This window comes from Chelmon rostratus, chromosome 3 (genome assembly GCF_017976325.1).
Source record: "Chelmon rostratus isolate fCheRos1 chromosome 3, fCheRos1.pri, whole genome shotgun sequence".
NCBI lineage: Eukaryota > Metazoa > Chordata > Actinopteri > Chaetodontiformes > Chaetodontidae > Chelmon > Chelmon rostratus.
This window is the reverse complement of record NC_055660.1, coordinates 11,208,787-11,219,992: the sequence shown is the minus strand read 5'-3', so window position 1 is coordinate 11,219,992 and position 11,206 is coordinate 11,208,787. Positions and strand designations below refer to the sequence as shown.

Here is an 11,206-nt window from a genome sequence, read left to right as displayed (position 1 = left end):
TAGCTATTTAATTTATTTGTTTGCAGACGATCAGAAATTAATTATTACACTTTCTTGCAGGCCAAAGAGAGAGAGAGAGACAGAGAGAGAGAGAGAGTGAGAGTCAGCAGGGGCGAGGTTCACCGCCATGGGAGGATAAACCAGTTTCTGTCTGGAGGGTGTGTACCTTTTCTGGCTGTACCAACCTGACAGGCTTGTCTCTGTATCAAACACACAGCAGGCGACTCTGTCCATCACACACCACCTCACGTCTCCTTCTCCGCTCGCTGAGGTTCTTCCTGACGAAGGAGATGCCTCTCCAGTCCACTCTGCGGGGCCGGGGCTCCGTCAAGGCCTTGGAAACACAGTCGGATGGGAAGTCGTTTGAGCAGCTGAGGCAGGAATGTCTGCAGAAGGGGGTCCTGTTTGAGGATCCAGACTTCCCCGCTGCAGACTCCTCGCTCTTCTTCAGCCAGAGTGTTCCTGTACAGTTTGAATGGAAGAGGCCTACGGTATGTAGGCACATAACATTTTTAGATTTCGGATTTTAAGTTTTCGTGGGGCTCGATGGAGGGATGTTCTGTTGTTCTAGAAAAGTTTCCGAATCTTTCAAGCTGTGTCCCCTCCAAGCCAAGTGGTCTTGAAATCTTTTAAAATTAGCGATTCATGCCTTAAATCCAGTTTTTGAAATGTTGAATGAGTGAAATGTGGTTTCTAGTGGACTGGTATTATGATGAGAGGATATGTTTTATGTGTCAACACTTACTTTAATATTCTAGTTGTTTTTAGTGATTGAAACTGGTCATATATACTGTTCTAATAGGCACAGAACAAAACTCTGGTGCAGTGCACCCTGAAAACATGACAACCAAGAAACTGCTGTGCAAAAGCTGCCTATGACAGAGAATCAGTCATTACTGCCAGCACTGTACTGAATGAATGAAGTGCTTGGAGCTTGGTTTTATTACTTTTAATACAAAAAAACAGCAATTAAGTATTTATGCAGCCATAGCTGCAAAACCAGTTCTGCTTGTAAACAGTGTAAATAGAGTCAAGTGCAGGAGCAGCTTCCTCACTCTGAGCTCTCTATACAGACTTTATTCCCACACACCTCAGTGCTATCTGCAGTAAAACTGTCTGCAGCTTGCTGCTTGTATCTGATCAGCCTTAAAATAAGACGTTTGAACAAATCATTAAAGCTATGTGATCTTTTTAGCTTTCGTTGCCTTTAGTTTAGTTTTTTTGTAGCTAAGTTCCACCATGTTTACTTGATTACATGCATTAAGAACTGCCTTGAGTAAGCTGGAGAAAACTCATCATTCACGTTCTTTACAATGACTCTGCATTTCTATCTTGGGCGTTCCTTCAGAGTAAATGCTTCAGCTGCCTGCATTTGGTGTGTGTGTGTTTTTTTGTGCTCCAGTGACTGGGATTTCAGGCTGATTAACAAACCTGGAATGTGAACACACCTACCAAAGGCACCTGTGTCACCTCTCAACTGTCTTTTTTTTTTTAAATAAACAAGCCTGTCCTTTGACTGTTTCTCACCTGTTGTACAGGAGCTCTGCAGCAACCCAAAGTTCATCGTAGGCAGTGCAGACAGGACAGACATTTGCCAAGGACAGCTTGGTTGGTATACTTAAATTTTCTGCATTAGTCAGTTTGTGTATTTTGTATGCAAGCATTACAGTCATTTACCCATGATGCACCTGTTTGTCACCACAGGGGACTGCTGGCTCCTGGCCGCCATTGCATCCTTGACCCTCAAAAAAGATGCCCTGGCCCGAGTCGTCCCCCATGACCAGGACTTTGACCACAGATATGCCGGCATCTTTCACTTCCAGGTACACTGCCGGCAGAAATACACAAATAAGATACACAGATTAATAATTATCTATGTGGCGCCTCAGTCATAGCACACATTTAATTACCAAAAATAAAGTAAATTCACCCTCCACCCATCCCATCCATTAATTAGCTCTACCCAGTTACCTTTTGCAGGAGAGCGTTTCCCCTGCTGGCACTGAATTAGATTAACCCTGAAGTGGGTTAATCAAATTAACCCACTTGATTTTTGAAGAAACATCTTAAAACAGATGTGACAAGACACACAGATACATAAATGAATCAGAGCAGTTAAGTCATTTAGAATTTGTATACAAATATTTAAAGATGAATTAATGTTTAGTTGAACCCAGTTTTTCAGTCTATAAATTGAATATAAAAGCTTTCAGTGCATTTAAACCATGCAGCATTTACCACAGCTGAGAAATGATAGATAATGAGCTGTAGGCAGTTGATGAACATTGTAGAAACAAACTCTTTTGTGACACGTTCTCCATTTCTCCCTCAGTTCTGGCAGCACAACAAGTGGTTGGACATTGTGGTGGACGACAGGTTGCCGTCGGTGAGAGACAAGCTCATCATGCTTCACTCTGCGTCCAACAATGAGTTCTGGAGCGCCCTGCTGGAGAAAGCCTACGCCAAGTAACATCACTTCATTTTATACCTCCTGAGTGTCAGATGATAAACGTACAACCCTTTAGATCCACTTGTGTCTTTGTAAACTGCTTACGTGTGGCTAAGAATGTAAAGCTCTGCTTGCTGTTCTAGTCATTACTCCCGCAATAATCAAGCTTTGGACCAAAACAAACTAATGCAGTTCTTTGAGCTTTATGAGTTCAATGAAAGGACCATTAAAAAGAATAAGGTTCAGCCTCTGGGGAGCACAAATGTTGTCTGAAATCTCATTGCAGTGAATCCTGCCAATCCTTGGGGTGACCCTTCAGGAAAGCTCAAAAATTGTTCACATTTGTGGTTTTGAGTGAAGCGTCTCAAAAACTATTGGATGGCTTGCCATAAAAAATTTCAGACTTACGTTCGTGTCCACCTCAGGATGAACAGTGATCATTTAACCTTACATGTTGGGCCATCAGCTAAACATTTTAATTTGTTTGCTTGTTTGTTGCTTTTGTTTATGACTAAACACCTGCTGGCAAAAACTGATGACTCAGCCTCAGTTGTACTTTGTAGTGCTAGAAGAAAGGTCAGATGCTCACTAAAAGGATCAGGATTTTTTCACCTTGAAAACATGAGCATCCAGGACCATCATCTTAAACTGTGACTGTTTTACAACTCAAACTGTAATTGTTTTAATACAAGTACATCTTTAAGTTTGGCATTTTAAATCCATGTTAACCATGTGATGTATTATCCTGTTTATTTCAGACTGCACGGCAGCTACGAGTCCCTGAAGGGCGGCAGCACAATGGAGGCCATGGAGGATTTTACCGGTGGTGTGGGGGAAATATTCGAAACCAAGAAAGCTCCAGACAACCTGTTCTCAATCATGAAGAAGGCCCTGGACAGAGGCTCCATGATGGGATGCTCTATTGATGTAAAGACCAAAAGCCACTGACTGTATATACAGTATATGTTTAAAGCTATTAACTATTGTTACTTCCATCAAATCGTCATATCTGAGGTTTAGCCCAGCACCTCTGTTGTAAACCTTTCTGGGTGGTTTTCTCCAGATCAGCAGCTCTGCAGAGTCTGAGGCCAAGACGACCACCGGCCTGGTGAAGGGACATGCATACTCCATCACAGGCATGGAGCAGGTATGAACTTTCACAATATGCTGCAGTAGAGATCATTGATGATCATGTTTTTCAACGTGAACTTAAATGCTCTCACAAACTACACCGAAGTTGCATAATAATGTAAGCACAGTTAAAAATTTAAAACGGATTGTCTGATTTCCAGGTCAATTATAGAGGTAAGATGGTCCAGCTGATCCGGATCAGAAACCCCTGGGGTCAGGTCGAGTGGAACGGCCCCTGGAGTGACAAGTAAGCGTACAAGATTATACCAATTTATCCTGACTTTCAAATACAGAATACATGTAAAAAAAAACAAAAAACTTTTGTAACGGACATGCAACAGGCCCCTCATTTGTCCACTGTAGGAGCAAGACACCCAAACTGACCGAGACACGAAACAACTTAAATGACGTGGCTGCATCTCTTTGTGGTCTTCCTCTCTCTGTTGTCCTTTTTTTTCTCTTTGTGGTCTTCCTCTCTCTGTTGTCCTTTTTTTTCTCTTTGTGTTGCTTTGCATCTCTGTAGTCGTTTTGCATTTTTTTGGAATGAGTGTCTGTTGTTCTTAAAAAAAATATGGCCATTGTTGCTTCTCTCTGATTCCTGCACAACCAGGTTACAACAGATTGTTTTGTCTCCATCTGTTTCAGATCCAGAGAGTGGGGTTACATTGACAGAGCGGAGAAAGATCGTATCCTGCAGAATTCAACAGATGACGGTGAATTCTGGTGAGCTCATGTGACGAATTTGGTCAAAACTAAAAGATTCAAAAATCTTTTTATTTCTTGGATTGCACATCAGGTGCAAGGGAGGTGTGATAGTCATTGAATTACAGCATAACAATGGTAAAACCAGCAGCACTAGCCCATAGATGAGGAATACAGTGCAAAATAATCGGAACATAAACTAAAATATGCTTAATGCTCAATAAGCATGTAACTACCAGTATAACAAGTGAAAAAGGCTAAACACTAATACAGCTGAAGAGCCTGTGCAACAAAGTTTCTCAACCTGTGGGTCAGGACACTGTGTGAGGTTGGTTGATACACAGAGGGGTCACATGAGATCATTTAAAACCGATCCACTGTAGATCCACTATATCCAAAAACTGGATATATCAAATGGTTAATGAAAGAGATTGTGAAATATCATTATTCCTGTATAATCCATTAGGAGCTGTACTCCTGAAAGTAGAAAACAAAATAATGTACATATACTGCGCCTGTATTACATTCACTTTGCAGGAGGCCACGAATTATAGTACACAAAATTAGTTTCAAAAACAACCACATGGGAGCACCTCTGTAGCTGAATTGTTAGACTGTACACAACATGGCCGCAACCTCCCTATTTCTTGTTTGTCTCTCCCCTCTGTCACTGTCCAAGGAGGCAAAGCAAATCTAAAAAATGACCTCGTGAACACAGTCAAATCTGCTTTATTATGTGGCCTTTTCTACTTGTGCTACTTTATACACAAATGTGATGACGCTGAGCTTGTGATGTTACCGTATTTGGAGATGACAGTGATTGTGTTTGTGACTCTAGGATGGAGTTTGAGGACTTCAAGAGGAACTACGACAAGGTGGAGATCTGCAACATGACCCCTGACTCCCTGACCGACAACACAAAGCGCCATTGGGAGGTCAACATGTTTGAGGGAAGCTGGATCCGTGGCTCCACCGCTGGAGGCTGCAGGAACTTCATCGGTGAGACTGCCAGAGCTGAGAATGAGTCATTAAACTGTTGAAATGTCAACTTAAATCAGTTGGTGTTTGTATCCCCAACTGCCATCTAAAGCTCTGCATCTTTAATCCGCAGACACATTTTGGACCAACCCGCAGTTCAAACTGCAGCTGGAGGACGCTGACGATGATGACGATATGTGCAGCGTGGTGATTGCTTTGATGCAGAAGAACAGACGAAAGCTGAGGAAGGAGGGCTTGGACTTAGAGACCATTGGCTTCGCAGTGTATGAGGTCAGAAATGAAACACATCTGAACCTTTATTATCACATACCTGTGTTTAACACTATTTATACTGCGGTACTGCTGATCTCATTGACATCAATTACGACATACAAGACAGAATCATCAGCATAAAACTGCACATTGCAGTTGTAGAATTATTATTAATAATTATGTTAGCATAAATATCAAATAGCCTAATGTTGATGCTTGTGGAACATGTTATCAGTAACTTTATTTGAAGCCATTTAGTAGCTGTTCTGGGGCTTTTGATCATATCACTTGATCTTTATCAGCAGTCGGAGAAAGAGAAACAAACATGGATGAGAATTCCTTAAAAAACGCTCAGAAACATGTTAACATGAAGATCATTTGATATGATTCAAAGCCTCAGGAAGGCTATGAAATGGACCTTTTGGGCACATTGTTTCGTCAATGAATCATTTGAACACTGTTCAAAAACTCTGAAAACCTGCATCTGTCAGCTTTGTACTTCTGTCACTCCTCCTGCCTTTACTAATAATTGTAATTTACAACAGGCTGAATGAATGTCCTTTTCTTTCTGTCTGTCTGTTCAGGCTCCACCTGAACAAGACCAAGTGTGGAAAGATTACTTCCGCTACCATGCGTCCAAGGCTCGCAGCCAGACCTACATCAACACGCGGGAGGTGTCAGGGCGCTTCACGCTGCCTCCTGGGAAATACTTGCTGCTCCCCACCACCTTTCAGCCCCACCACGAGGCCGACTTCCTCGTCAGGATCTTCTCTGAGAAGAAAGCCACAGCTCAGTGAGTGCTCAACCCTGGGTTTAGTTTGAACTTCATGGACAAAAGTCAGACAGCTAACTAACTAACTAACCTTTAAAGAGTCAAAAAAAGAAAACAGAAACGAATAACTGTTGAAAATGAAAAAATATGAAATGTCAGCACAGAGTATCTTCCACCACAGATTTTTCTTTGCATTTGTAACACAGTGTGTGGTTCTCGTCCACAGGGAGATGGGAAGCAACGTTGATGCTGACCTCCCAGACGTAAGTAGATGGCACAGGATGTGAGGATCAGTCATCCAGTCCTGTCAGCTTGTACTGATGCTGTGTTGTTTCCACCAGCCGCCCATGCCCAGCCTTCCAGAGGAGGAATCGGACGAGGAGAAAGACCTGAGGAGGCTGTTTGAACAGCTGGCTGGGCAGGTAAGACAACAGCAGCTTCATCAGATCAGCTCACATTTTATATACTTACATGTTCTTATCAGAATTAACTGTTCTTTTTTATTACTGCAGTGAAGCACACGGTGTACACAAACTAAATAATTGCCTTTCTTGAATCAATACTGAAAAATAGTTTTTATATTATTATTAAATTTTCAAATGGAGCTGGTAGAGACCAAAAACAGAGCAAAAAGGAGAGTGAACGTGTACTTACATTCACCAGGTGGACACAAACGACAATCTGGATTAATGATAATGTCGCTTCCTGTCTGTTGAATGTTTAAAGAAGCCGCTGTTTGATGTGTTACTTTATAAGGTGATAACAATAAGGTATAAGGTGTTTTGCCTCCAAGTCACCAAAAATGTTGGATTTGCAGCTTTAATGTCACTAGAATGTTTGGATTTGAATCAATTTCCTCAAACCAGGGCTAAAACATTTTTTCAGCAAAGGGAAAATACTGAGCTATAGTGATGAAAAGCAGGTGACCGGTGTTCCTTTGGTAAGAGTTGTGGTAATTACTGTATTGTGCGTTGTATGACATCAAAAGTGGTGTGTCTGCAGGACCAGGCCATCTCTGTCAGGGAGCTCCAGCATATGCTGAACGGTGTTCTCAGCAGAAGTAAGTGAATGACAAGATGACATTATTTGAGGGTTTGTTTTTTTTTAATTATTCACAACCTCATTCTTCTAACTCTACACCAGAATACAATATTTCCTAATATGTCAAAATAATTCATTCACATAAACATCAGAGAAAGTGCCCCATATAACAGAATACCTTCTTCTATACTGTAAAGCAGTGGTTTCCCCCTGTGTGTGAACTCATTAATAAAGGAATGCCAGAGTAAGAATGAAAAAAAAAAACACACACAGTGTTATGTTTTCTGCTTTTCCCTTTATTGTTGCTGTCACCTGGTCCAATTATCTAAAGATCCCTCAAATGAAAAGGGGGTAAAAAACCTCTTTGGTTGGTTGGTTGAAGCTTGTAGTCCTGTAATTTATGCTCTGACGTGCTAATATATGAACATTATATGTGCAGCAATCATTAAGTGCTAAAATACTACATGTGTCCCATTTAATTTAACCTAACTGACTAAATATCTTGAGTCGTCATTAAATATTGTTGAACTATTTTCCTGAATGGTGTTTTGCCTATTTGATCTTCAGGAAAAGAGATCAAATTTGAGGGCCTGACTCTCAGCACCTGCCACAGTATCATCAACCTGATGGACGTATCCTTTCACATTACTGACTGATTTCAGTACAGTACAGTTCCTACAGGTGAACCTCACTCGACTTGACAAATCCGTACAGTATGATGGCTGCTGCATCTGTTTTTTTCTGTTCACCAAGTTTTCCTGTAAAATAAGGTTTTCCAAAACAACTCACATTGTAGATTAGAGGGAGGAGAACATGATGATTTGAATAACAGATAAACTAAACACCACAATGCAAAGTCTTGTCCTTGACAGTGAACCAGGTGGACAACACAGGCATGCTGGAGTTCCAGGAGTTCAAGGTCTTCTGGGAAAAGATGAAAAAGTGGATTGTACGTATCGATTTATGTGATGAAACTCTAAATCAGTGCTGGAAAAATGTATTAATATTTATTTATGTACACGTTAAGTTAAAATGTGACCTATTTCAGAATATATTATTGGATTATGACTATTGATTATGTTCAGTACTGTAATATTTAAGCAAGTAAATGTGGAGCCAATTTTAAGTTACATAAATGTTGTGTATGTTACTTTATATACTGCTGGGTAATCATGTATTTTATTTGTTTTATTCTATTAAACATTATTAGTTTGAATCTGTAAAGTAACTAAAGCTATCAAATAGTATATATAGAAGTATAAAGTAGCAAGTACAGTACTTAAGTAAATGCAATCAGCGTTGGTGGTGGACGTTTTTTGGGTTCTTCGGGTTGTTAAAGGTGAACTTCTGTCGTTGCAGATGCTCTTCCTGTCTTTCGACACCGACCGCTCTGGGAAGATGTCGTCCTACGAACTTCGCATCGCTCTCAAAGCTGCAGGTGACAGACCACTGAATGCTGTTTCAACTTTGTGCAGAACTGCGAACACTTTTTTCATTCATAATATTCGTAATAGATTTTGAGACCGATAATTCTCATTAGACTGTTTTCATGTATTCACACAACAGACGTGTTCATACATGAAGATGTAAAATGCTGACATGCGTTGAACATATGTATAGAATTTACAATGCAGTATATTTTATTTGGCTGAAAAAAAACTTACTAGCCACTTAGTAGCTTTGCAAGAAGCTTTTGAACAACATCTCACAGCCACCCTTATTGGTCAATGTTTGCTCAACTGAGCCTCAATGACAAATGAGCGAACTCCACCCTTTGAGGAGGAGCGTGACATACTGTTGTAAGCCACGGAAAAAGGCAGTAAGTGGACCTTGAGTCCTTTTTTTTGTCAAACAAAAGCTTTGCAGTCAAAACTGAAGAGAATTCATCACAGAACATCACATGCATTTTATTTTATATGGTTGTTTCACAGGATTCAGCAGTTATTTAAGGTGGTTGTAAAAGGAGTTCTAGTATTGAGGGATCAGTGTGTAGGATTTAAAAGGATCTATTGGCAGTATGTTTCAGCTAATTGTTGCGGGACCAATAGCACTATAGCTAATAAAACTGATGGTCATTAGTTTTTAGGAGGGCTCAGTGTGTGGGTATCTCATTTTTTTTTGGGTCTGAAGGCTAACAGCGCTGCTTTGTTCCCATGAAGGCATTCAGCTGAACAACAAGCTCCTGCAGCTGATCTGCCTGAGGTTTGCTGACAAAAACTACGACATCGACTTCGACGACTACCTCACCTGCATCGTCCGCCTGGAGAACATGTTCAGTACGTGAAAAAAGACAACACTAAAATAAAACCTTCCACTAGGTTCACAATAACTGCAATCGTCAAAATAATGACGATTCATTGTTGCTTTCAGAAAGTTATTTGGGACTTTGTGCTGACTGAATCTCTCTCTCTCTCATAACCAGGAGCTTTCAAGGCTATGAGTACATCCACCAGCGGACGTGTGAGGATGAACATCGTGCAGGTAAAACCACAGCCATGTAACACACCACATCCTTTAATCTCTGCAAATAACTCTGAGGTGTTTATTTTACCACATCTACAGTGGATGAGTGAATGTATTCAGGTCATTTGTATTGCTTTTTTTTTTTAATACCAAATTTAGCTTTAAATATTCTGGGATTAAATTGCAGTTTGTTTTGACTTAACTACACTTTATCTTCTTTTTACCTCACAGTTCCTGTTGCTGTCGATGAATGTCTGAGGAGATGCTGAAAGGGAAGAGCCACCAGAAGAACAAAGTGCGCAGGCAACTCCGGAGTGCAGCGTGTTAAAGTATTGACACGGGGAGATCAGATGTTAAAATTTTGACTTTTGCTTTTGAACAGAACTTTGTTTGGGTTTCTCTGCTCTGCATGAATGGAAATAAAATTTGAATAAAAATTTTGGCTCTAATGTGAGGAAATACTACCGTGTTAGACAGTTATCACTTAACTTTTGCGATTAATCAAGATTCATAAAAATGTCGGACTGAACAAATAGCTTTTCTAAGTAACTGCAATAATTACAGAATTGGATAGTTTCACAGCAAAACACATTTAATCCTGTAGGATGTGTTGTTAAAGTTGGTGTTTATTTATCAGAATCACTTGAATTAAATTTTGATTTAATGGGTCATAATTATTGATACATGAGTGTTCCCTTCGCTTTACTGTTGCAGCTAGTCCATCTGGGGCTCATTTTAATTGCTACATATAGTCCTGGGTATCTTAACCTATTAAAATTATATTTTGTATTAATCACCATCTCCATCTCCAAAGTTTATAGTAACTGAAACTGTGTAGTAAATGTAGTAAAAAAGATTCAAAAGTACAGTATTTTCTTCTGAACTGCATCAGTAGAAGAAGTAGAAGCATAAAAAATAAAATAATCTACATACAAGAGGCCCAGTGTAAAAGGAGGTTGTAGATTGGGGGTAAGTATGTTGATTAAACAGGTACAACTAAATTTCACAACACTAATATTTAAAGTGAGATCTGGAAAAACACCAGAGTGAACACACTAGTGTTGGCTGGAAAATCCTTTCCTTGAAAGAACTTTCTTACAATCGAGATGTTAATTTAAACACAACATGTGACTAATAACATTAATGAAAGTCCCCAAAAGTTAAAAACTGCATTGAGCAGCTATTTAAGGAAACCACTGAGCCTTTTTTAAAAATGTAACTACCTGATTGTGTGTGACTAGAATGCTTTGATGGCAATGAAACAGGAATATGGGAGGAGATCATCATTTTCTGTTTGAGTTAGTTTCCTGTCAACCCAGTGCTACACTTCACACCCGGCAGGTGGCGGTACTGCGTCTACAAAGTGGTTTACCAACTGCAAAGTAGAGAAGAGAAAC

The 11,206-nt window shown here is 40.1% G+C and overlaps 1 protein-coding gene across 1 annotated transcript; it reads left to right on the top strand.

Moving 5' to 3' along the window:
* The first annotated feature begins 197 nt into the window (after window positions 1-197).
* capn9 (calpain 9) lies at window positions 198-10,608 on the top strand. The gene is made up of 20 exons (XM_041964330.1): window positions 198-491; window positions 1,539-1,608; window positions 1,705-1,823; window positions 2,333-2,466; window positions 3,208-3,376; window positions 3,513-3,596; window positions 3,742-3,827; window positions 4,226-4,303; window positions 5,121-5,281; window positions 5,394-5,551; window positions 6,118-6,326; window positions 6,532-6,568; window positions 6,647-6,727; window positions 7,308-7,365; window positions 7,914-7,978; window positions 8,227-8,295; window positions 8,706-8,784; window positions 9,506-9,622; window positions 9,769-9,827; window positions 10,041-10,608. The coding sequence occupies exons 1-20, from the start codon at window positions 291-293 to the stop codon at window positions 10,065-10,067; spliced, it is 2,061 nt and encodes a 686-aa protein (XP_041820264.1). The 5' UTR covers window positions 198-290; the 3' UTR covers window positions 10,068-10,608.
* Window positions 10,609-11,206: the final 598 nt, after the last annotated feature.